Consider the following 27,158-nt stretch of genomic DNA (forward strand, 5'->3'; position numbering starts at 1 on the left):
TCCCCACGGCCCCGCCTCCCGGAAGCTCTGCCCTGTCTCCGCCGCGGGTCAGGGGTGAGAGCTGGAGCCGCTGCCCGGGCCTCGGTGAGTGAGTAACTGCTACGAGTTCTGTTCCTGGGCGGCGCCAGTTCAAGGAACCTAGGTTAGACCACGCTAAGGGCGCAACAGGACTGTACTGGGCCTCAGGACCCTCCACCCTCTCCGGTTCTGGGGCCCTCAGTCTCCTGGGCCTGCAATTATCCACGCTGAGGCTGAGGTCTTTGGCCCTTCGCGAGTATGGATTGCAGCCTTGTTCTGCTTCTGTCTCTTCTCTCTCCAGGCGAGGTCCTACACAGGTTGTTGCCAGCGATAGGCGTCTCCTGGAGCTGGAATTGGAAGCAAATTAGCCTTGTCGGTCTCGGTGATGGCCGGGTTGCTTCCTGAAGTAGCCAAGGTGCTTTAGCATCCATTCCGCCTCCTTTGAGCACCCCGGGAGGTAGGCAGGGCAGATGAAAAATACAGTCGTTAATATTGTACAGTTGAGGAAACTGAAGCTCTTGGTGAATTCAGTTTCAAGGCAGCACGGCTCTCTAAGAGGCAGAACTGGGATTCGCACCCAGGTCTAACTTCCGTAGAGTTGCGCAAAATAGTGGAGAGAGTTTGGAAAAAAGGGAGACAATGCACACGTTAGAAGAAGAGCTGGAGTTTCTGAATGCTTACTTTGTGTTCTGCATTGTGCCAAGTTCTTTCTATAATTATATCATCTTTTTAAAATAATAAGCATAGGAAGTATATACTGTGGTTATTTATTCCTGGATTGGGCAACTGAGGCTCAGAGATGACAACTGACTGGCCTAGCGTTAATGACTTTAGTAGGCATTTCCCGAATCTCTTTCAGCTCTGTGATTCTTCCAACACTGTCGTTTTAACTTCTGGCATAATCAGAATGCACTTTTCTGATTTTGGCATTGTAGGAAGGGAGATTGCAGAACTTCATATTTTGTCTCTTCACTCTTTACCCATTGTGTCATTTCTTATGTAAATTTTACCTTGACTTTTACTCCACGACTTAATTTTTTTTTTTTCTCCAAGAGGAATGTGGGGATGGATGTGGAATTAATGGATCCAGGTTATAGGGCTGGCCAGAAAAAGTGCTAGTTTTTACATTATGGGTGTACTCTCTTTATTGTTGATTTCCTTACATATATTATGTCAGTGTTTGCCTTTTTTTTTTTTTTTTTTTTTTAATCAGGAAAACGGCTGTCATCTGCCAAAATGTCAGGAATTGGAAATAAAAGAGCAGCTGGAGAACCTGGCAGCTCCGTGCCTCCGGAGAAGAAGACAGCTGTTGAAGATTCGGGGACCACAGTGGAAACAATTAAGCTAGGAGGTGTCTCTTCAACGGTATGAGGAAACAATGCTATGAAAGTGTGCTTTGCTTCTGTCATTTGCAACTTGAAACTAAAAATTCATGGCAGCTTTCTGGAGTATGGGGAAGCTCTTTGAAAAGAAGAGGGAAATAAAACAGGCTGAAAATAGGTAAAATGATATGGTAGTCAGTTCTGGAGGAGAGGTAGATTTACAGTTCTTTGTTTTCGAGGTGTACTTACATTCTTTTGAGAATCTGGGAATGTGGTGCCTGATACAACATTAACTGTAGGTATTTAGCAGTGGGAAGATATACATTTATTTTTCATTCCCTGAAAGAGTCAGTACCAGATTCTAAGAGGCAGTTTAGTAATTATTGAGAGCTTGGTGAAAAGTGAGAGTCTGAGACCAGACTGTCTGGGGTTGACTCTGAGCTGTACCACTTCCTACCTGGCTGATCTGTGTTAGCCTTCCTTTGCCCATTTTCTTGTCTGTAAATGTAATTAGAGTCCCTGCTACATTAGATTTTTATGCAAATAAAATGAGAGACCCTGTTAAGGACTAACACTTTGCATTTAACATAGTAAATAGTCAATAAATGTGAGCCATTTGTAGCTAATATTGGACTAGATAATATAATGATGCATAACATACATATTATCCTTGTTCTAATGGAGCTGACAAAATGAGTGTTATATACCAAAATCTCATAGTAATGTTATATATCTGTTAGACATCAGAAGTTTACAGGTTTTGATCTGGATCAAGATTTTACTTTTTGAAACTCAGCCATGGGGATGTGATGTTAAAATGTTTTGCATTTGTATGGCTTGCAAAACTACATCTATTACTTACTTGATTTTGAAGCTGAGGTTTATTTTAGAGAGGTTGATTTTTTTTTTTTTTTGAGTCAGAATAATAGGAACATTCATAGTAAGTTGTTGATGATGTGTTATTCCTGAGACTACCTGGGGTTCTGGTACTTAATGTTGCCGACAGGAGGTGGTTTTGTCTTAGCACTGCCTTACATCATGCATTCCAAAGGCATTTATTCACTCAATATATAAATATTTGTTGCGTATTTGTTATTTGCCAGACACTGTGCTTTACACTGAAGACAGCCCCTAGACCTTAGTTTGTAGGGTAGCACTGACAAGGGAATAGACTATTTAGAGTGGGATATGTGCTGTTCATAGGGTCAAGCATATACTTAGGGAAAGCACATAGCACACACCTGAGTTTGGACTTTATCCAGAAGGCAATGAGAAGCCATTGGATGGCCTTAAGTAGGGGAGTAACATGCTCTGATTTATGTTTGGAGACTATAGAAGAACAAGGGTTATAAAACAAGGGTCCAGTTAACAGAGCCGTCTCTTCATTCCTTCTTATTTCCTTTCCTCTACAACTCCATCTCTCCAAATGTGGGGATCTGAGGCATGTATCCATTGATCCCTGCTCCAGTTGGTTGAAGGCTGCCTTTGAAAGCAGTGCCTCCTGTGCATTTTTAGATTGCTGTTATGTGCCAGCTGTGATTGTGGGTCAGGAAAACTGAGTCTCCCAAGGGTAATTCAAGTGGAAACACTGGCAGCGTAAATGGAGCTGTCCACCACGGCTGTGCTGAAATGTGGCAGGCTGACAGGACTTAGCACAGAGTGTTTGCTGTGGGAGGCCTTTGCAGTAATCTTAGTGAGAGATCATGGTGGCTTGGACCACTGTGGAGGTGGCATTGATAAGATCTGCTGATGGTTTGGATAACTCACATGAAAGACAGGAGGGAGGATCACCCCAGGATTTTGAAAGTATTGGAGTTTCTACTTAGCCAGAGAGGAGCAGATTTTGGGGAGTCATGGAGGATGAATTGAGTTTGGTTTGGTTTGGGACATACAAGTTTGAGATATTTATTTTACCTCTGAGTGGATAGGTAGTTAATAAGTTGGATGCTGGACAGAGGTCTGGCTAAAGCTGTACATTTGGGAATCATCGTTTTGTGAGTTGTGTTTAAATGTTTGAGACTACAGACTCTTTTAAGGAATAAGCATAAATAAAGAGGTCTGCTGGAGCACTGTAATATTTTCATGTCAAGGAGATGAGAAAGGACTAATCAAAGATACAAACAATGCGGGACCAATGAGGTAAGAGAGACTGGGTTCCCAGGAGCCCACTGAAGAAAGTATTTCAAGAAGGAGTTGATCAGGTGCTGCAGGTGTGTTCTCATTCAGGTTTCGGTTGGAACAAAGAGAGTAAAAAGAGGACTGAGATGTTGTATTTAATAATACAGAGTTCATTGGAGATACCACAACACCTACATTGGTGGATTAGTGGGGATGGCAACCTGTTTTCAGGGAGCTTAAGAGAATATGAGAGGAGAGGAATTAGGGAAAAGAGAGTAGAGACAATATTTTAAAGGAGTGTTGCTGTGAGGTAGATAACTATATAGTGACTGATCAGGGAATTTAAGTTCAGTACAGAAGGAAGTGAGAGAAGTGAAAGGTATAGGACCAGTGGATTGTAGATCCTGGAGAAGTTGAAGGATTTTTGGAGTAAGGAAACTGGAGAGAGTGAACTGGAAAAATAGTGGTAGTTGTGAAGAATGAGATGTTTGAAATTGAGCTTATAGAGGACGTGTAGGGACAAGTAAGACTTAATGTGGGAGTTGGTGACCGAAGGAGGTAGAGGACAAGATCATTGGTGGAGAGGAGGTCAATGACTTGATGATCCAAGTATAGGAAAGATTATCTGTATGGGTTTTGAAGTCATTAAGGATGATGACAGGAAAAGTATTGGAGAGTGATAATAAGCTAGGTGCTAAATCTTGAGAAATGTGAGGAAACGAGGTAGGCATTTATGGATGAATTCAACAGAGCATGGTGGCAGGTGGTATGGGCTAATGGCATGAACTGCAGAGGTAGGTTTTAGGGAGGAAGGTGGGATAATTGCCTGGAAGTGGCAATAGAAAACAAGAGGATATTCATCTCTCCAGGGCTTCAAGGGGTGTAGAAGAGAAGTAGCCACCACTGGAGAAGCCTGCAGGGAAGAAGTGTTCTCATCCAGGTTTCAGGTAGAGCAAGAAGGGAAAGGCAATGTTCAGAGAAGAGTTTGAAGATAGAGTTTATTAATAGTGTTAATAAACTGGTACAGTGTGGAAAACTGTTGACTACTTTGGCATATTAGAAGTGTTTTAACTAAATGGAAAAGAGAAAAATGAAACCAAAATTGGTGCTGTAATAAACAATTCTTACTTTAAAATATTGATTTCTTTAATTCCTCAGAAAAGCAAGAATGTTTTTTCACATGCTGGTTCTTTGCTTGTTACATTCCTTCATCCCACCTCCCGCCAAAGCCTCCCTGGCTTGTCATAGGGAAGGAGCTGGAGAGAGAAAAATATTGAGAGGGATGTGAAATTACTAATGGAGTGAGGTTTTGTAGAGAGAGAAGAGAACAGGATCCTGAGCACAGCTGAGTTTTAAGAATGTGTGCATAATTATGTGAATGGGTCAAAGAGATGGGGAATTGAGGTGTTTCCTCTCTGATGGCTTCTATTTTCTCATTAAAATAGGAAATAAAGCCATCTGTTTAGTATGATATAAAAGGGGGCAGGGTTTGGTAGACGTTGATGCTGCCTTGATGGAGAATGGGAGACAGCTCACTTGATAAAGAAACATTTCTGGACACATGATAAGATCTGTTTAGGTTCAGAATTCATTTTGTAAAGGCACTGGTTTCTGTGGTTTGATGAATTTCTCTAGAAGTCTCAGCATACTGGGTACAGGAATGGAATAGTCAGATATCTGGATTAATTCAGACTGGGGTTTGTTCACGAAGGTAGAATAAAAGGATTAAAGTCAGAGAACTGAGGAAGCTGTTAGGCAGGTGTTTGAAGGAATGTATTATATAGCATATGATTAAGATACGGAAGGTAGCGGAGATAGAAGGGGACCGAAAAGGAGAAAGAAAAGAACTTAACATTCTGGAGATCTAAATGAGGTAAAGGGATTGGTATATTGGGTTAAGGGCTTGAGATATCTGAAAGATGTGGTGTTATTCAGGGAATGGGAAGTTGGAATTTAAGATTTTAGATGTAGTACAGTTCCAGATAACGACAAAAGTCCAAGATGTGGCTTTTAAAATGCATGGCTGAAGCACAGTGGAGGAGATAATCGTTGGAGTGAAGGAACTGGAAATACTGATAGCCTAGATGCTAGAGGATTAGATGGTTTGTCCACATGTATGTCAAAGTCACCAGATATATTGGCAGGAACTGGGATAGACAAGGATCCAGCTGCTGAAGTCTTTACTGAATGAAGTGTAGTGCTTTGGAGATAGATGGGTGCTCTAGCCTTAAAGTAGCATTGCTTTTTAGATGTTCATGTGACTAGAACAGCGAGATGGGTGTGGTTGAGGTTCTGGTTTATTTGTATGTGTTATTCTTTCCTCACATCATCACATACCTGTTATCTCTTCTGCTTCTACCTCTTATTTAATTACTTGTAAGATTTTTAAAAAGTCAATAACTTTATTTATAGGAAATAACTAATGAATTATTGTGACCTTGTTAACAGCTCATTTTTCTAATTTCTTTGTGGAGACTAATAAGATTGGTTTACTGGGCAGGAGGAGCTAGATATTCGAACACTGCAAACCAAAAACCGCAAGCTGGCAGAAATGTTGGATCAGCGGCAGGCCATTGAAGATGAGCTTCGTGAGCACATTGAAAAACTGGAACGACGACAGGCCACTGATGATGCCTCTCTATTGATTGTCAACCGATACTGGAGTCAGGTAGCTAACTTGTTTATTTGCTCAGATTTTTATTTGACCAATTTAATTCTCCTTACTATTCATTTCCAAAGTTGGGTCCTTTGTTTCTTCATAATTGTACTTACCTCTTCTCCAGTTTGATGAAAACATCCGTATCATCCTTAAACGTTATGATCTGGAGCAGGGCTTGGGAGACCTACTCACAGAAAGAAAAGCCCTTGTTGTGCCTGAGCCAGAACCAGACTCTGATAGCAATCAGGAACGTAAAGATGACCGAGAGAGAGGCAAGTATTTATGATGGATTCTATCACTGCATGCTATCTGGGTTTTTGAAGTATTGCTTTGCTTGCTTTTCATTTGAGGAAAAGACAACGGATTTTGTTATTTCCAGTTTTAATTTTTGGGGGGGCTTCTTTTTTTCCCCCCGTGTCCTCAGGGGAAGGGCAAGAGCCAGCTTTCTCTTTCCTTGCTACTTTGGCCAGCAGTTCCAGTGAAGAGATGGAGTCTCAGTTGCAGGAACGTGTGGAGTCTTCCCGCCGAGCCGTGTCCCAGATTGTGACTGTCTATGATAAATTGCAAGAAAAAGTGGAACTTTTATCCCGGAAGCTAAACAGTGGAGGTGAGGCAAGAACCTGGAGGCCGGGAGTAGTAGAGGAGGAATAAGAACTCATTTTTGCATGCCAATTTGTAGTTTGCAAACTTACATATTTATTTTTATTTATTTTTTATTTATTTTTTAAGAGATAAGGTTTCAATCTGTCACCCAGGCCAGAGCACGGTGGCACCATCATAACCCATTGCATCCTTGAACTCAAGCATTCTTTCTGCCTCAGCTTCCGAGTAGCCATGACTATAGGCATGTACTACCACAGCTGGCTAATATTTAAAATTTTTTGTATAGAGGAAGTCTTGCTATGTTATTCAGGCTGATCTCAAATGGCCTTAAGAGATCCTCTCTCCTGGCCTCCCAAAGTGTTGGGATTACAAGCACGAACCACTGTACCTGGGCTACCTATTTATTTTTAATTACATTTCTTAAAATTCTAACCTTCAATATTACTGGTTAGAATATCTTCACTATGGCATATTAATCTTTTATCAATACTTTTCATTTTGAGCTACATGGATAGTCCTTTAATAAACAGAGGAGCCGGTCGCGGTGGCTTACGCCTGTAATCCCAGCACTTTGGGAGGCCAAGGCGGGTGGATCATGAGGTCAAGAGATCGAGACCATCCTGGTCGACATGGTGAAACCCCGCCTCTACTAAAAATACAAAAATTAGCTGGGCGTGGTGGCGCATACCTGTAGTCCCATCTACTGGGGAGGCTGAGGCAGGAGAGTTGCTTGAACCCAGAAGGTGGAGGTTGCGGTGAGCCAAGATTGCGCCATTGCACGCCAGCCTGGGTAACAAGAGCGAAACTCCGTTACAAAAAAAAATAAAAATAAAAATAAATAAACGGAGGAAAGATTTTATCAGCTCCATACTGGTACACTCTATTAATGACAGTTTTGTAAATAGCAGAATTAATTTTATTGAATAAACAACTCTGATAGCTGGATATTTTTATAGTGTATGTAGGCTATTGGTTTATAATGATAATACTTTATTTTAAATATTAACAATTATTTAATAATTTCTTATTAGATACTGCATTTTGACTTGAAATAGTTCATTTTTACTTGACTTTTATTTTTCATTATCTCTAATGTTTTTAGAAACACTTGGTGCAGGTTTTAGAGTTGACAGATGATCTGTACGGTTAAAAGGATGATAAGAAAATATTCTATGGATAAAAGAATGTCTATTTGAAATAAAATAGTTATTTGGAGTAATTGTGTTATTCAGAGTTAATGCAAAAATTTATATTTGTACAGTAAAGTATTTGTGTAGCTAGGTTACATCTTTACTCATCTGTGACATAAATAACTTTCTCAAATGCAAATAAATGCCTTGATTTCATGTTTTCAATAATAATCATGCTCTAATGATAATATCTTAATTTCCATGCTTATAAAGTTTAACCTTTCATTTCTGAAGGTAATTGAGTGTAATGCAGGTTGAATCATAGGATGAGCATGTACGTATTATTCTGTAATTTTGCTGTTGAGGGTAATTGGGCTAAATTGTCAACATAATTAAGCAGCTTGTAGAAGACCTGTGAAAATTTGGCCAAGGGTTTCTTTTGCTTTACCATTAGATTATGTATTCTGTATTTTATTATAAGCAAAACAGGTATTTGTTTAAAAATATACAAGTCTGAAATACAAATTAGTAGACTACAAATGTTCCCCCATTCTCACTTTTCAAAGCTAACTATTCTAAACAATGTGTTTTTTGTTCTCTCAGACTTTTGTATTTTTGTATTCGTTTATTATATCTACTTGCATGTTCCTAGCTAAACTGTGTCTCGACATAGGGGTTTGGCTCACCCTTCTTTGTTTCTCTAGTTTCTAGTATTGTATCTGGCATCAGATTATGAATCAGAATCACCTCTGGAGTTCTCTGAGCATAATTCTTTTTGGCTCTGCCCATGGAGGTTCTCAGTGAGAAGGTGTGAGATAGGTCCTAGGGAAACATCTATTTTAAAAGTTCTACAGATGATTCTGATGGGCAATCCTAGATTAAGAACCATGAAAAACCCCGCATGACCAACCTGTTCTCTATTGATACTAAGAGTAATGCCAAGAGGTAATATGAGAGAACATGTTTTTCTTCCTGATAACTCCTTCTGATGGGTGGCATATATCCTGAGAGTATCTGGTTGCATTTAATAACATTTGGATTTCAGCTATAATATTTGCAACTCTAATTTTATTAACTTGGTGTAATAAGTTCTATAAGAATTTACCTACCTGCTTTGTAAATAGTAGTGTACATTTTGGTGTAATAAGTTCTAATACAGATTTACCTACCTGCTTTGTAAATAGTAGAGTACATTTTGGTTTTTTGAGCTTCAGAAGTGCCCCTAACATAGTATTTCAGAATATATGATATGAGAATATGTGATAAGAGCATATGATTCTTGCTTTGTTATTCAGGCTGGTCTCGAATGCCTGGCCTCAAGTGATCAGCCTGCCTTGGCTTCCCAAGGTGCTAGGATTACAGCGTGAGCTGCTATACCTGGCCAAGGATACACAGTTTTAGAATTTGACACTATAGATGCTAAATTAAAGTATAGTTCTTCTTCCCCAGATAATCTGATAGTGGAGGAAGCAGTGCAGGAGCTGAATTCTTTCCTTGCACAGGAGAATATGAGACTACAGGAATTGACAGATCTTCTTCAGGAAAAGCATCGCACCATGTCTCAGGAGGTACTTAACCAGAAAGGAGAGATGGCTATGTCTAGTGGGCTGTGGCAGACATTGACTTAGAATTCTGAGCACCTCAAAGGTTACCTTACTCTAGAAGGCCTATCATAGAGGGTTTTGCAAAACACAACACAACTCCAAACCTCCAAATAATTAACTACCCAAAATATAAAAGACTATAACGTTATTGAGGAATGACGTGGTAGAAATTCAACAGAGAATGAGGAAGTAGAAACTACTGTATTGATGATGTCCTAGGAATTTGAGAAATGTGAATTTTCAGCCTAAACTTGGGCACAAATAATCCCATGATTAAACCATGCCAAGATTTGGGCATTTATTTATTTACACAAAATGATCAAGATAAAGTGATGATAGGCCTTATACGACTTTTCTGATACTACTGATTATCATTTTGATTTAATTCAAAAGATATTCTACTGGAATTCTACCTACCTTAGTTTGGCCACTGAATTCTCATGTTAATGATTTAGTAGTTACCATTTACTTAGTGCCTAGCATTTAAGCACTTTCTGAATATTATCTGTACTGGCAAAACAGCTACATTTTATTGCCAAAGAAACAAATTCAAAGAGGTCAGTGATTATTCTGAGGGCACAGAGCTAGAAAGTGCTTGAGCTGTGTTGTGACTGTGGGTCAGTTTGACTTCAAAGCTCTTGTTCTTCATATGCCTTTGTTTATTATACTCCAGTGGGCTGGTTGCATGAATGTCATCTGGGGAATTAATTCATATGGATTCTCCCAAACCTTCAAAGGGGTTAGAATGTAGCAGCCCTTATAAATAAATTGGAATCTAGTAAGAAAATAGAATACTTTTGTCATGTTTTAAGGCATTGTCTAGGTGCTACCAAGATGGAGAGGTCTTCCTTTTCTAGCCCTTTGACAAAGCTCAGATAGTATTACGAACCTGGAGGGCAGTTGTTTGCTAAATTGTGTGAGGTCTAAGTTGGCCCTCATAGCTGGCTGTTGATGCTTCCTGTCAGCTGAGTTAGTGGTCCACTGGAATACCTGCAGGTTGTCTCTCCATCATGGTAGTCTCAGGATGGTTGGGATTTTTACATGTTGGCTGACTTCTTCCAGTGAGCATCCCAAGATCACCAGGTAGAACCTACGTGGCCTTTCTGATACAGCCTCAAAATTATGTAGTGCCATTTCCACTGGGTCTCTAAAGTTGACCCAGATTCAAGAGGAGGGGACACAGATCCCACCTCTTGATGGGAGGACTGTCAAAGAATTTTTGTTGTCCCTTGTTTTAAAACCTAGCACAATGGGTATATATAGATTAATGTGAACATGTAACAGCTTAGTAGTTAAAATACTAAATAGTGTTAGCTTGTGTATAGCTCCTAAATAAACAGAGTATCTGAGTCTAGATTGTAGTATAATCTATACTGTATAGTATCTGACTCCAGATTGCTCTGGGATGAGCTTGAAAAAGAGTTTGAAAGTTTTCCTTTTGTTCTATATGAATTACCTTTTGTGGTAATGTGGAAAGAGAAATTTGGGAGTAAAAAAATTTTTTTTTTTTGAAAAAATATTTATCTTCTAAAATATCTTTCTAACAGGGAAGAGCTTGAAAAAGAGTATGGAAATTTTCCCTTTGTTCTATATAGATTACTTTTGGTAGGAATGTGGAGAGAGAAATTTGGGGGTGAGAATGGTTTTCTTGAAAAAATATTTGTTTTTTAAAATGCTTAACAAAGTGAAAGATACTATCTTTTGTCTTAAAAAATACAAAAATTTTTGAGTTTGTGGTCTGTCCAGGGATATGGTGCTTTTCAGAGGTAGAAAAATTATTGAATCTTAGATGTCTTTTCTTTGTTTGAGAGTTCTTATAGACTTTAGACTTAATGTTTTTATGATTACAACTGACCCAGAATTCTTGGAAGAAGCCATGATTTCATTTTATAATCATGCATTGGGAAGAGGGTGAAGCATCTTCTATTTGCATCTTTTCTATAATTACACATAAGCAAGGGTTAATATTGTGAAATTTGGAACTTAAGCTAGTGATGTTAGGCAGTCCTTTTCTAACTTGGTCTATTTTGCTATATGTTTCTGAATGTCTGTCTTTGGGATGTAGTTCTCCAAGTTGCAGAGTAAAGTGGAGACAGCTGAATCACGAGTGTCTGTCCTGGAGTCCATGATTGATGACTTGCAGTGGGATATTGACAAAATTCGAAAGAGGGAACAGCGACTCAACCGACATTTAGCAGAGGTCCTAGAACGGGTCAGTGCTGTTTTATGGCTTGGAGACTCGAATCATTTTAAGGAGTGTTCTCAGGAAGACTGACCTTGGGGTGTGGTACTTGAGGAAAAAAACTCATCCTTTAAAAGTACGTCCTTTGAAATTACATTGGTTATCAGTTGAATGTTGGGGAAAAGATACAAAGGTTTAATTATGCAGGATGAATAAGTTCTGGCAATGTGTAGTGTGGTGACTATAATTAATACTGTATTGTGTACAAGAGTAGATCTTAAATGTTGTTGCCACACACAAAAAGGTAGGTGTCAGGTGATGGATTTGTTGATCAGCTAGAGTATGGTAATATTTTACAGTGTATATGTATATTTTGTCTTCTTTGTAGGTGAATTCGAAAGGTTATAAGGTGTATGGAGCGGGGAGCAGTCTCTATGGCGGCACAATCACCATCAATGCCCGGAAGGTAAAGTCAGGGACTCAGGACATGGTTTTGGACCTTATGTCAGCTTTTGCGCTTATGTAGTTAGGATTGTGTTCACAAGTGACATCATGGGGTTTTGCTGGAAGGGCAGATCAGTGAAGATAGGAAGCTTAGAAATGGAAATGATTTAAGAAGACTCCTTATTTATTCTCTATTTTTCTACTTTTCTCCAGTTTGAGGAAATGAACGCAGAGCTTGAGGAGAACAAAGAGTTGGCTCAGAACCGTCTATGTGAGCTGGAGAAACTTCGGCAAGACTTTGAGGAGGTCACCACACAAAATGAAAAGCTGAAGGTAGGAACGTATCCGTGAAGAGCAGAAAATCAGACATTTTGCTTATCAACTCACGTATACACATAGTTGTGAATCTGCATATTTATGAGGGATAAGAAAAATGTAGACAAAATCCAACATCCTTTCATGATGAAACTTTTAACAAATTAGGGGTAGAAGAAATGTACCTCAACATAATAAATGCATATAAAACAAGCCCACAGCCAACATTATACCCAATGGTGAAAAGTTGACAGCTTTTCCTTTAATATCAGGAACAGGATAAAGATAACCATTCATATTACTTTTGTCCTAGCCAGAGTAATTGGGCAAGGACAAGAAATAAAGCCCTCTTAAGCAGAAAGGAGGAGGTAAAGTTGTTTCTGTTTATAGATGACATGATTTTATATATAGAAAACCTCATAGGCACCACCAAAAAACTGCTAGAACTATAAATGAATTCAATAAAGTTGCAGGTTAAAAAAATCAACCTATGAAAATAGTTGTGTTTTTATATACCAACAACAAACTATATAAAAAAGAAATTAGGGAAACAATTCCATTTACAATAGCATTAAAAAAATTGTGAATACCCCTAATCAGGGTGACGAAAGATCTGTACACTGAATGGATAAAGAAATGTGGTGTGTGTGTGTATGTCCAACAGCATGGGTATGCGTAGAGGACATTATGCTAACTGAAATAAATGGAGCACGGAAAGGCAAATAATGCATGATCTCACATGTGGGTTCTAAAAAAGTCAAACTCATGGAAGCAGAGTGTAGAACGGTGGTTACCAGGGTTGGGAAAATGGGGAGATGTTGAGGGAAAAGGCACAAAGTTTTAGTTATGCAAAATGAGTAAGTTCTGGAGATGTGTAGCATGGTGACTATAATTAATACTGTTTTGTGTACTTGAAATAGGCTGAGTAGATCTTCAGTGTTCTTGCCACACACAAAAAGGTAACTGTGAGGTGATTGATTTCTTGATTAGCTGGAATGTGGTGATCATTTCACAGTGTTTGTGTATAGCAAGACATCACACTGTATACCTTAAATATGTGTATTTTTAATTGGTTGATTATGCCTTAATAAAGCTAGGTGAAACAAAAAATGAAAGTTTTATTGATATAGTTACTTCTTTACTTGCATATTTACTTATTATATGTACCCTACCTTGTTCTGAAAGGGATTTAAAGCAAGGTACAAAGACTAAATCAAGGTGCTCTAATGTAGGAGTTGATGAGAAAAATGAGAAGTAGGATAAACTAGGGTGAGGATCCAAAAATGCATTAAAAAAAAAAGTGGGACTTGTATACAAGATGTTTGCAAGGGGCATGTATATACTTTGGGAGGGAGGCCATTCACATGTCAGTACTTGTGGCTTCACAGATTTGGCTGTGCAGTTTCTTGCTACCAAAACAGAGAAAGAAACATGATCGGTGATCCCATTGGCCTTCAAACCTCCCCAGAAGAATTTTCTTCTTAGATTCTTAGGAGAAGAAAAGAGATTCTGGAAGTCTTTTCTTCACTCCTCTTTCAGTCATAGTTACCTCTATTTTGTAATTTGTTTGTAGATTAAATGATATGAATAAAGATATTTGAACTGAAAAATAAAAAACAAAACAAAAACAACCTAAGTTAAATCAGTTAAAAGTGTTTGAGTAATTAAAGCGGATAGTTGCTTAGGAGAGGCATAACTATTTTTGATATCCTGTAAATTTTTTTTTTCTCGGTTACTGTTATTAAAGAGAACAGGTTAGTGACTGGGGTTCTCAGCTATGTTTTTAAAATAAGCATCCTGACAAATTTCACTCTTCTAGTGGCTCAGTTGACACAGAATGTAAAACACATATCAAAAGAATTCTAGGAGGAAAGAATACAGTGTATCCAGGTACCATCTCCTAGTTTAGTCTAATTTAATTTTGGGGTAGATTTTATATACCTAGAACAATGGGTAGATAGACTTCATAATCTTTTAAAATTGTCTCACTGTTGTAGGACACAGTGAGTTCAAAATGTTACTTCCTGTCCAGCCTCTGTGGCACATGCTAGATTCTGCTTCTGACTTTGCTTTGCTTTGGACTCTCCTAAGGTGGAATTGCGGAGTGCAGTGGAAGAAGTCGTTAAGGAAACTCCAGAATATCGCTGCATGCAGTCACAGTTCTCTGTCCTGTATAATGAGAGCCTACAGTTGAAAGCACACTTGGATGAGGCTCGAACCCTGCTTCAAGGCACCAGGGGAACCCACCAGCACCAGGTTGAGGTCATTGAGGTAACAGCCTTGCCTTGTCTTCTGTATATAAGCTTTCCTGCCTCCTAAATTTTACAATTTTAATCCTTCATGTGCATTTAACCTCCATTCATTCAGCTTTCATTCATAGAGTGGCTGTGGCTCTTTACTCTGGTAGGTATTAGGCATATAAAGATGAGACAACAGAATTCCTGCCCTCACAGATCTTGTAGTCTGCAGTAGTGGGAGAACAGTATTCATTACAATGCAATGTGGTACAATGGAAGCATAGCTAAAAGATGTGATAGATGAGAACAGAGCGTCTGCTTTGACTATGGAAATTCCCTGGTTCCACTTGAGAAAGCAAAGTATGAATGTTAAGGATAAATACAAGTTTACTGGTAGTTAAAATAGGAGAAGGGGAATTCTCAGCTTGAAAACAGCATATATAAAAGTATGAGAGAGCATAATAAATAGTTTAATATGACTAGAGCTTATGTGTATGAGAGAAAATAGTGGGCAGAAGCTGCAAAATTACTTACATGCCATTATGGCATATAATGGCACCAGTAGATGATTTTTTTTTTAAAGACAGTAACTTTTATTCATATATTAATTTCTGTATGTTCCATCATTTTTAGGGTCATGGTTATAGTAGTTGGTCTTTTAATATATACCTGACAAATGAATTGAATACTATTTTATATATGTTTATATACTGTTTTATAGTTTAGTTCTCCAACTAAATTGTAATATTCTCAGAATTGGGGGTCATTTTCTTTATTTTTTTAATATCCTGTCAGTTTCCAAATTAGTCTTTTGTGGATCTCTGGTGTTCATTAAGTATAGATTGAACTAGAGATTTTCAGAGTAATCCATTATTTTCTTGATATGTATATATTTCCTTTTAGAGTCTTACAGTTCAAATTTAGGAGACAGAATAATAGAATATGGTGTTATTTCTATGCTTTAATAAGAATTTTTTATTGGTTCCTTTACCTGTGTGTAGCGAGATGAGGTTAGTCTTCATAAGAAGCTGAGGACTGAAGTAATTCAGCTAGAAGATACATTGGCCCAGGTCCGCAAGGAGTATGAAATGCTGAGGATAGAATTTGAGCAGACCCTTGCTGCCAATGAACAAGCAGGTATAATGATTCTCACTCCAAGCTGTAGTTTGCTGTAAATACCTACCTTGAAAGATATAACAGACCCCAGGGTTTGTTAATGCTAACTGCAACTCAGAAGTCCTAAAGTACCTTAAATCAAATCCTCTAATTTATTATGGTTCACAGCCTGGGTGTTTGTTTTTCAACTCAAGTTGACCAGTTTTGTTTTCATCTTCTGAGAAGGAATCTTTCTTCTGGTAATTTTCCCTGATGCTCAGTGTCCCCTGATGTATTCTGCACTTTCTCTCCTTGTGCCTTTGCCCTTACCACAGTTCCTCATAACATTGCTGTTCCTGTATTTAAGGCCCTATAAACCGGGAGATGCGCCACCTCATCAGTAGCCTCCAAAATCACAATCACCAGCTGAAAGGGGAGGTGCTGAGATACAAGCGGAAATTGAGAGAAGCCCAGTCTGACCTGAACAAGGTAACTAGAAGAAATAGAATAAATATTATTTGCTATCAGTGTCGTAAGGCTGTTTTTGAATGAGTTGGGCAATGTGGTTATGGTAAGAGATGTGTGTCTTTCTTTTCTTTGTTCTTCCAGACACGTCTGCGTAGTGGTAGTGCCCTCCTCCAGTCCCAGTCTAGTACTGAGGACCCTAAGGATGAGCCTGCAGAGCTAAAACCAGATTCTGAGGACATATCTTCCCAGTCCTCAGCTTCAAAGGCATCTCAGGAGGATGCCAATGAAATCAAGTCTAAACGTGATGAGGAAGAGCGAGAACGAGAAAGGAGGGAGAAAGAGAGGGAACGAGAAAGAGAACGGGAGAAGGAGAAGGAGAGAGAACGAGAGAAGCAGAAGCTAAAAGAGTCAGAAAAAGAGAGAGATCCTGCTAAAGATAAAGAGAAAGGCAAACATGATGATGGAAGGAAAAAGGAAGCAGAAATTATCAAACAATTGAAGATTGAACTCAAGTAAGTCATATTTAGAGTAGCAGTTTCTGTCTGAAAAGATAAGATTAAGACATCATGCATGAAATGTTTGATTGATGGCATGACTTATCTGATTATTGTAATATTTTAGATTGTACAGTTAATTTGGCTTCAAATCTTACTCAAGTGCACAGCCAAAATGGCCTGCGTGGCTATTATGTACTTTGGTTCAGTGATCAATATCAGTAAACTGATGATTGTAGCCTTTTTTTATGAATCCAAATTAAGGAAAAGGATGTCGTGATTGAGGTAACATTCCTGAGAATTACTGGAAATTAATTACTGCTCTTCATTGGATTTAGGCAGATTGCTGGTATTAATTGTAATTTAAGTGATACTAAGTGGGGTATTTATATATCACTGTAACTTGGACAATATGCCTGACAGTTAACTGGTTTGTTAATATGCCAGATCTTATTTTTAGGAGATTGACTCCTGTAGACATTGAAGCACTAAGATAGATCTTTAACTCGGTGAATTTTTCTGTGTCATAAGCTTACACATTGGCCCTTCTCCTCCTGTATAATCAATAACTTCTCTGGTAGAACGGCTTACTTCTTGCTCCTTATTTTCTGTGATTGACTCTTTGTTGATGTTTGGATTTGAGGGACCACTGTGTTCAAAATGCTTGAACTCCTTTGGTATATATATAAGTGTAGTAAAGCGGTTCAGTAATTTAATAAGAGATGAAGTTTGTTTTCAGCTGATGGTTAATCATCCAGCTGTCAATTCTAGGATTAACAATATATCTCAGACTTGCAGATTTTTCCCTTTTTTTTTTTACTACCTCTTGATCTTTTTAAGGGAATTTTTTTTTTTTTTTTTTTTTTTTTTTTTTTTCTGGTGTGGTATCAGAATCATCTGAGTGACTTGTTTAAATACATTTTTGGACTCAATCCCCAGACCTACTGAATCTCAGTTATTCAGGGTTGGGAGCCACAGAAGTTTGCTTGTATAACAAGTGCACAAATGTCTGTTTTATAACTGTGTTAGAGGATTTTGTCTGAAGGGAGAAATGATTCATTTTTATACGGCTTACTTTTCTGTACTTTCTAAGCATATCCAAAAGTCTCGTGATAGTCTGTGCAAAATTTTATCTTTTAGGTGTGATAGGAAATGTAAAATGAAACTGTTTTAAAATATTCTGCTCAATTCACAATTCCCTTGCTCTGATGACCTTTACTTTCTCATTTCATTGTTCCCCTCCCTCTACTACCCCTGTCATAGGAAGGCACAAGAGAGCCAAAAGGAGATGAAACTATTGCTAGATATGTACCGCTCTGCCCCAAAGGAACAGAGAGACAAAGTTCAGCTGATGGCAGCTGAGAAGAAGTCTAAGGCAGAGGTATTCTGGTCTGCTATTACCTGTACTTCTGGTTAAAATCCTCATTTGTGAGATTTTCCTTCATACTTGCCAAGGATATAATTTCTTTCTTTATCTTTAAAATTGGTGTTTAAATGCAACATTTTCTGCCTTTTCAAAGACCATCTAAAGTAGAGATTTTAAAACTCTCCATAGGATGGTAAAATATATCTGAATCGCTGGGATTATGAGTAGGGTTTTCAAATTATTTATTCCCTGTTTTTCCTATGTTATTCATTGCTACATTTTTCTGATTACTTTTGGGAGGAATGTCTTGTGCTCTTAAAATTTTGAGTCCTGAAAAAAGGGATGAGTACCACTATTCTAAAGAAAGGTACATGTGCACTTCTCAAAAATGTTGCTCATAGAGGCATGTCATAGTGGAATGGAGTGACATTAAAACAGACATTGTTATGTGATGTTTTAGTATATTATTAATCTTGTTCCATATTCTGTGAAGACCTTTTTGGTATTATGGACCCCCCATCTTTGTACAGTATTAATTGATTTTTAAAAATGTATTATAACTTTTTATTTTTGTGTGATTCCTTTCCCCCTGCAGTTGGAAGATCTAAGGCAAAGACTCAAGGATCTAGAAGATAAAGAGAAGAAAGAGAACAAGAAAATGGCTGACGAGGATGCCTTAAGGAAGATCCGGGCAGTGGAGGAGCAGATAGAATACCTGCAGAAGAAGCTAGCCATGGCCAAGCAGGTGGACACACTTTCTTTATTTAATGGACTTTTGGAATAGATGTTACTTGACAATAAGTTACTGCCAGTGAAATTTGCTTTTGTATTTTCGTCTTTTTTTGATTGTTAATTTGTGTTTTTTTCTTTGTGTGTGTGTGTTTAATTCTTACCTTCAAGTCTTTCATCTTTCTGTTATTTTGTTTTGTGTATTTGTGAGGCAGGAAATTGACTTTTATTTAAATGGATAGCTGGTTTGTTCAGACATGTACTGAAGATCTAGTCTTTCTCTGCTGATTTAGAATTAAGGGTTATAGTGAATGTAAAATGAAAAATAACATATGTAAGATTTTAATATACATTATGATTACAAATATATGAAACTAAGAAAACTACTCTTATAAATATATATTATTATGTATTTCTATGTAGTACCTATACTACACAGAAAAACTATGCTCATAAATATATGTGATTTATGTATAATAAGGATATAATATATTAACCAGTATAATAATATATTGATTAAGCAGTATGTTAACTATGGCCATTTTGGGGTCATAGAACTTTAGAGATTGTTCTCCTCATAATGAATATATGTTTCTTTATTTTTAAATCCCAGTGAATTTTTATTAACATTCAATAATAAAGATACTGAAAATGCTTGGAAAAACCATATATATGTTCTCTGTTAGTACACCTTCATTGTTTCTAAGCAATAGCAGAATGACAGTGAGATGGAGTAGGTTTAATGGTAAGTTGGTTATGAAGTGACTTGAAAAGAAGAACTTCATTAGATCCTAAACACATTCCTTTTGTTAAAAAGTATAATTTTGACTTTTCTTAAATCTGGTAATTGCCACTTTTTTCTTTCCCTCTCTTAAGATAATTATCAGGAAATTGTACTATTAAAGATTCTAAAACAAGTAAAAAGAAAGACATTGTGTTCTTGTATGGGATGACTATCTTGAAAATATTAAGTCTTTCTATGTTTATGTATTAATGTAATGTGATCTCATAAAAGTGCTGTTTTAAAATTTTGCTTTTGTTTATTTTGGTACTAGACAAACTGGTTTTAAAGTACATACGGAAAAGTAAATGAGTAATGAGAAATTAAAAAGAACAGCACTGGGGACTCTTCCATATGTTAAAACATAAAAGTTTCTGTAGGCAAAATAGCTTGAGATTGCTAGACAGTCTATTAGAACTGAATAGAAACTTGAGAAATAGATGAAAGTACACAGGATATTTATTATATGCTAAATATATAGTTTTAAATCCATGGAGAAAAGAAAAACTGTGACAAGTGATGGGACAAAAGTAAAAAATATAGCATTAGAAAGCAGTTAGATACATATTTGAACACTCTACATTAGGATGATTTCCAAATGGATCATAGATACAGTATTTTAAAAAAATGCATCCATCAAAAAGTTAGAAGAAAATCATTAAATTCCTTTATAATGTGGTATGGAGACCTTTCTATGAATAAAAGGCTAGAAAACATGAAAGAAAGATGGATAATTTTGAGTTATTTTTTAAAATGATGCAAAACTTCTACATTGCAAAAACAAAACAAAACGAAACAAAACAAAACAAAACAAATACTGTTAGCAAAGCCAAAAGATTAAATGACAAAAAGTAAAAAATACTTTTAACTCTTATTACAAAAAAGGCTTATCTGATTACAAAAAAAAAAAAAACCCTCTAAAATAGGCAGAAAAAACTCAAAAATCCAATGGAAGAATAGGCAAAGGAAATGAATAGGTTATAGAAAAGAATACAAGTGGTCTTAATTATATGAAAAGATCCTCAGTCTCACTTATAATGAGATAGATATAAATTAAAGCTATTATTAGATACCAATCTTCACCTATCAGATTGTTAACGAGGCTTTGGATGTTTGCATCTGCTGGAAATCCTGTAGATTCAGTATTTTAATTGTAGAAAAGCATGAGAAAATGTGAGAGGTTATGATGGAAGTACTATTAACCAACTGCTGCTTGATCCGTTTGCCTAGATTAAGGTAAATATAAGTAGCTGCTTTAATTGACATTGAGTACAGATCAACTAATAATTGTCAGACCAACAATTGGTGCCAGTGACTTCACATAATAGAGCTTCTGTATGCCTAGTGACAAAATACAGCTTCTTAAAACTCGGTCACTGAATTAATTTATATCTAAATGAATAGTAGGAAAGTTTAGTTTCCTGTGCTCATCCATTGAAGTTGGAAGATTCTTCTAAAATGAAATCTCTTCCTCCTTCCTTTAGGAAGAAGAAGCACTCCTTTCTGAGATGGATGTCACAGGCCAGGCCTTTGAAGACATGCAGGAACAAAATATCCGTTTGATGCAGCAGTTGCGGGAGAAGGATGATGCAAATTTCAAGCTCATGTCAGAGCGTATCAAGTCCAATCAGATCCATAAGTTGCTTAAAGAGGAGAAGGAGGAGCTGGCAGACCAGGTTTTGACTCTGAAGACTCAGGTAATTAGAATGAGTAGAGCTTGCTATTCTGTTGAAGTAGGGTTGTTGAAGACGATACAAGTTAAAGAATGATTATTGTGTTTTTTTTGTGATTGGAAAAAAACTTGGAAACTACATGTTCATCATTAGGGTATTGGTAAATAAATTATACATCTCTACTGTTATTCCTACAAAATAGTGCAGTGTAGCTGTCAAAACAAATAGGATCTTCTAGGGAAACATGTCTAAAATAGTCAAGTGACTTGTTTTGTTACCCTTTTTGCATTAAAGTGTATATTTACTTGTGTGCCTGTACTGTGTATTTAAAAAATTTCTTGAAGGCTGCATGAGAAACTGTTAGAATTGTTACCTCTGGATATTGGGATGAGTTGTGGATAAGGTTAGGAGGTATGTGTGATTTTACTTTTTTAAAATTTCCATAGGTTTTGGGGAACAGGGGGTGTTTGGTTACATGAATAAGTTCTTTAGTGGTGATACCAAGATTTTGGTACACCCATCACCCAAGCAGTGTGTATTGTTTCCAGTGTGCAGTCTTTTTTTCCCTCACCTCCCTCTGCCAAGTCCCTGATGTTTACTGTATCATTCTTACACCTTTTCGTCCTCATAGCTTAGCTCCTACTTATGAGTGAGGACATACAGTATTTGGTTTTCCATTCCTGAGTTACTTCACTTAAAATAATGGTCTCCAATTCCATCCAGATTGCTATGAATATCATTATTTTGTTCCTTTTTATGGCTGAGTAGTATTTCATTGTTTGTGTGTGTGTATATATATATATATCACAATTTTCTTTATCCACTTGATTGATGAATATTTGGGCTGGTACCATATTTTTGCAATTACAAATTGTGCTGCTATAAACGTGCATGTGCAGGTATCTTTTTCGTATAATGACTTTTCCTCTGGGTAGATACCTGGAAGTGGGATTGCTGAATCAACTATTAGATCTACTTTTAGTTCTTTAGGGAATATCCATACTGCTTTCCATAGTGATTGTACTAGTTTACATTCCCACCAGCAGTGTACAGTTGTTCCCTTTCGACCACATCCATGCCAACATCTATTATTTTTTTATTATGGCCATTCCCACATAGTGAGGTGATACTGCATTGTGGTTTTGATTTATGTTTCCCTGTTAATTAGTGATGTTGAACATTTTTCTTATGTTTGTTGGCCATTTGTATATCCTCTTTTGAGAATTGTATATTCATGTCCTTAGCCATCTTTTTGGTGGGTTTTTTTATTTTGTTATTGCTGATTTGTTTGAGTTTCTTGTAGATTCTGGATATCAGTCTTTTGTTGGATGTGCAGATTGCAGAGATTTTTCTCCCACTCTCTGGGTTATCTGTTTACTCTGCTGATTATTTCTTTTGCTGTGCCGAAGGTTTTTTATTTAATTAAGTCTCATCTGTTTATCTTTGTTTCTGTTACATTTGCTTTTGGGTTCCTGGTCATGAAGTCTTTGCCTAAGCCAATGTCTAGAAAGGTTTTTCCAATGCTATCTTCTAGAATTCTTATGGTTTCAGGTCTTAGATTTAAGTCTTTGATTCATCTTGAGTTGATTTTGTATAGGGTGAGAGATGAGGATCAAGTTCCATTTTTCTACATGTGGCTTGCCAATTATCCCAGCACCATTTGTTGAATAGGGTGTCCCTTCCCACTTTATATTTTTGTTTGCTTTATCAAAGATCAGTTGATTATATGTATTTGGCTTTATTTCTGGGTTTTTAATTCTGTTCCTTTGATTTATGTGCCTATTTTTATACCCGTACCTTGCTGTTTTCATGAGTATGGCTTTATAGTATAGTTTGAAGTTGGGTAATGTGATGCCTCCAGATTTGCTCATTTTGCTTAGTCTTGCATTGTCTATATGTGCTCTTTCTTGGGTCCATTTGGATTTTAGGATTTTTTTTTTCTAGTTCTGTGAAGAATGATGGTGGTATTTTGATGGGAATTGCATTGAATTGGTAGATTGCTTTTGGCAGTATGGTCATTTTCACAATATTGTTTCTACCTATCCATGAGAATGGTATGTGTTTCCATTTGTTTTTGTCATCTGTGATTTCTTTCAGCAGTGTTTTGTAGTTTTCCTTGGCAAGGTCTTTCACGTTCTTGGTTAAATATACTCCTAAGTATTTTATCTTATTTTTTGTAGCTATTGTAAAAGGGATTGAGTTCTTGATATGATTCTCAGCTTGGTTGCTATGGTGTGTAGCAGAGCCCTGATTTGTGTACATTAATTTTGTATACTGAAGCTTTGCTGAATTCATTTACCAGTTCTTTAGAGTCTTTAGAGTTTTCTAGGTATATGATCATGTGATCAGCAAACAGTGACAGTTTGACTTCCTCATTACCAATTTGGATGCCTTTTATTTCTTTCTCTTGTCTGATTGCTCTGGTAGGACTTTCAGTACTGTGTTGAATGGAAGTGGTGAGAATGGCATCTGTGTCTTGTTCCAGTTCTCAGGGGGAATGCTTTCAACTTTTCTGTGTTCAGTATAATGTTGGCTGTGGGATTGTCATAGCTGGCTTTTATTATCTTAAGGTATGTCCCTTCCATGCCAATTTTCCTGAGGGTTTTAATCATAAAAGGATGCTGGATTTTGTCAAATACTTTTTCTGCGTCTATTGAGATGATCGTTTGATTTTAAATTATGTTTATGTGGTGTATCACATTTATTGACTTGGGGATATCAAACCACCCCACTGCATCCCTGGTATGAGACCCACTTGATCATGGTGGATTATCTTTCTGATATGCTTTTTGAAGATGGCATGAGAAACTGTTAGAATGGTTACCTTCACATATTGAGATGATTTGTGGGTGAGGTTAGGAGGTGGGTGTGTGTGATTTTACTTTTTACACTTTAATATTGTTTGAGTCTACTTTGTGCATTAATTTCAAAAAAAGACTCCTTTAGGATGTCTAGCCATTCTGAAGTGCTCTTCAACTTTTGAGTTCTAATTTATATGTTATAGTATGAGTTGCCAGGTTTTGAGCATTAGCATGTGATATTCTCTATTTTTGGCAATTTGGAAAAGAATCTTTTCAGTCATTTTTCAGACTCTTATTTGAATCTTCCACAATATTTCATATTAAAAGTATACCTTCCAGTTATCATAGTCTTGATGTATTTTGAAGGGTTCATGGGCAAAATCAGTAATAGTCTGAGATTTCTAACATATCGTATTTTGTGGGTTTATAGATTAGCAGAATAGTTTTTTTTTTTTTTTTGGGTGTGTGTGTGTGTTAAAATCTGATTTTCTGTTCAAAGGTTGATGCCCAGCTACAGGTAGTAAGGAAACTGGAAGAGAAGGAGCATCTGTTACAGAACAACATTGGCACAGGGGAGAAAGAGCTGGGTCTTAGGACCCAAGCCTTAGAGATGAATAAACGCAAGGTATGATTGATTAATCAAATGATGGTTAGTCTTAGAGGAACAAATAAGGATAACACTGTTGAAATTATAAGTTCACTTTATTCCTTCAACTTGGGCTAACATTTTGCCTCACTGGGAATAAGATGTGATACAATGGTGTTACTTAATTGTATATCCCACATAGGCAATGGAGGCAGCCCAGCTTGCAGATGACCTCAAAGCACAACTAGAGTTGGCTCAGAAGAAGCTACATGATTTTCAAGATGAGATTGTGGAGAACAGTGTTACCAAAGAAAAGGACATGTTCAATTTCAAACGAGCCCAGGTAAGGCAGTTGTCTTTTCTTGTCACCTTTTAGATGTTTTCTGAGGTCCCAAGTGACCCATATGAAAGAATCATTAGTCCAGTATATGTCATTTCCTTCTAGACTTGAGGGAGTTTGTTGAGGGAAGAGAGTAAGTCTGTTTTCTTCACTGCCATATCCCCAGACCCTGTTATGGTGCCTTGCACCTAGAAGGCACAAAATAAATAGTTGTTAAATTAATGAATTGGTAAATTGTTAAAGAAGTAGCAGCATAGCAGCAGTAGAGTATTTTAAAGATCTCCTATAAGTTCTCTATTTTTGTCAGGCCAGCCGTTTCTCATGATGTCTTTCGGTCCTTATCCATAAATCTCAATTATTTTAAACCAGTCTACCTTCAGCTTAAAACTAGTTACCATAAAACAAAGTGGGGTATCCTCTAAACTCTTAGATGTGTGCTTGCAGGACTGAATTGGTAATAGTTAGATGCATCTCTAATTTGAGGATATGATTATGATTGCCTGTTGTGAAACAAGAAAATATCTTGCCATTTGCAATTCTTCACATTTCTACAAGATAATTGGACATGAAAAGCCAGAAAGTTCTTTCTTTCCACAATAGAAAACTCAAGTTAGAACTACTATTTTTCTCAAAAATGGCAAATTTGGGTAAGTGTGTCTAATGGGTATGCTGTCCTACCGCAGGAGGACATCTCTAGACTTCGCAGGAAGCTGGAGACCACAAAGAAACCAGACAATGTACCCAAGTGTGATGAGATTCTGATGGAAGAGATTAAGGATTACAAGGTTAGAAAAAAATGCCTCGGTGATTTGCTTTTTAGCAAGGCTTTAAGAGGCTTAATAGACTGGAAGAATAAACACTGAACTTTACATGATGGTAACCAGAGAATGGTTTATTTTGGGGGGGGTGGTGATGCTCTTTTTTAGTGCCTTGTGGGTATTCTTGTTGGTTGTGTACTATATGAGAGCCATTTGAATCGTAAACTTTCAAGGTTGCTCAGACTCTGACATCTTTTCCTTCTAGGCACGCCTGACTTGTCCGTGCTGTAACATGCGTAAAAAGGATGCTGTTCTTACTAAGTGTTTTCACGTCTTCTGCTTTGAGTGTGTGAAGACACGCTATGACACCCGCCAGCGCAAATGTCCCAAGTGTAATGCTGCTTTTGGTGCCAATGATTTTCATCGCATCTATATTGGTTGATCCAAGTCAAGAGAAGAAGAGGAGCTGGCTAGACAGGCACTTACTCATTAACCACCAAACGTCTACCTCTTTTCTTCTTGACTGTCACTTGTAGGACAGTTTTATCAGTCAACTGCCTTTCCTCTACAGACTGCTTCCAGGCTCTCTTCAACAGCTGGGTGATGTTAGCAGAAAGGACTGGTAAATACAAGCCTTGGGTTTCAAATGAATTAGAAACAAACAACTCTGTCTTCCCTCCCAGCTTTGTTTATTTCCTGCTTTCTTTTTCCAGCCCACTGTATAATCTTGGATTGTCTATTCCTCCTGAGTTAATCAAGTCGGTATTTTTGGTATGAAAAAGGGAACAAACGTGGAGACATGGCTATTTTTGGGGAGTGATATTTTTAAAAATAAGTTGTCTGGGACATAAAGTTTTCTTCATTTGTGTAGCAAACTTTTTGTGAATGTGGATTACAAAATGGTGTAATTGTGCTCCTCTTCCCTGGGTGGTTTGCAGCCCTAATGAAATTATGTCCAGGATGATTCATTTCCCATTTACTAGCAGAGTAACTTGTAAGATCAGCTAGCTTTCTTGTTAGAGTTATTTAAGTTTTGAATGCTCTGCTACTTCAAGTCTTTAAATTTCTTGAGGCCGGAATAATTTTAAATAATATCACCCTTTGTCTTCTGATGAAATAAAGATTGAAGAGGGTGGGGGAACAGGACTGAGCTGGTGAAGAAATCTTCTGGGTATTCTGGGAATTTGATACAGAGAGAACTTGGTAAGCTATGAATTACTCATCTCCTTTTTATAGGGGTTGTTGTGATCCCAGAAAATTCTGTGTGTAATGTTTCTGTAGGACTTTATACTCCACAAGTTTGAATTAAAGCAGGATTCAGTTTGCATTTTGTTTTTACGGTTTTTCTTTGAAACTTTTGTCTTTGTTATTATGAGATGATTTTATACCTGCAGTTCTAGAATTGAACTCTCTTGCATGGAAATAATCAGCTTAG

At 37.2% G+C, this 27,158-nt stretch overlaps 1 protein-coding gene across 5 annotated transcripts; it reads left to right on the plus strand.

Moving 5' to 3' along the window:
- On the plus strand, positions 1-27,050 carry RNF20 (ring finger protein 20). 5 transcript variants are annotated; one of them, XM_032240224.1, is made up of 20 exons: positions 1-84; positions 1,232-1,383; positions 5,959-6,126; positions 6,242-6,389; positions 6,542-6,724; positions 9,300-9,418; positions 11,520-11,666; positions 12,025-12,102; positions 12,294-12,413; positions 14,487-14,666; positions 15,634-15,769; positions 16,095-16,216; positions 16,337-16,707; positions 17,953-18,070; positions 18,651-18,800; positions 21,050-21,262; positions 24,539-24,664; positions 24,828-24,968; positions 25,649-25,750; positions 25,989-27,050. In XM_032240224.1, exons 2-20 carry the CDS (start codon positions 1,255-1,257, stop codon positions 26,163-26,165), a joined length of 2,928 nt encoding a protein of 975 aa, XP_032096115.1. In that variant the 5' UTR covers positions 1-84; positions 1,232-1,254; the 3' UTR covers positions 26,166-27,050. The 5 variants fall into 5 exon arrangements, 4 of the variants coding, with proteins under 4 accessions (XP_032096115.1, XP_032096118.1, XP_032096117.1 ...); XM_032240227.1 differs by having other exon boundaries at positions 81-142; XM_032240226.1 differs by lacking the exon at positions 1-84 and adding an exon at positions 126-475.
- The last annotated feature ends 108 nt before the right edge of the window (positions 27,051-27,158 follow it).

The sequence above is a fragment of the Sapajus apella genome, unplaced genomic scaffold (assembly GCF_009761245.1).
Source record: "Sapajus apella isolate SASKATOON/1434 unplaced genomic scaffold, GSC_monkey_1.0 scaffold46, whole genome shotgun sequence".
NCBI classification, from domain to species: domain Eukaryota; kingdom Metazoa; phylum Chordata; class Mammalia; order Primates; family Cebidae; genus Sapajus; species Sapajus apella.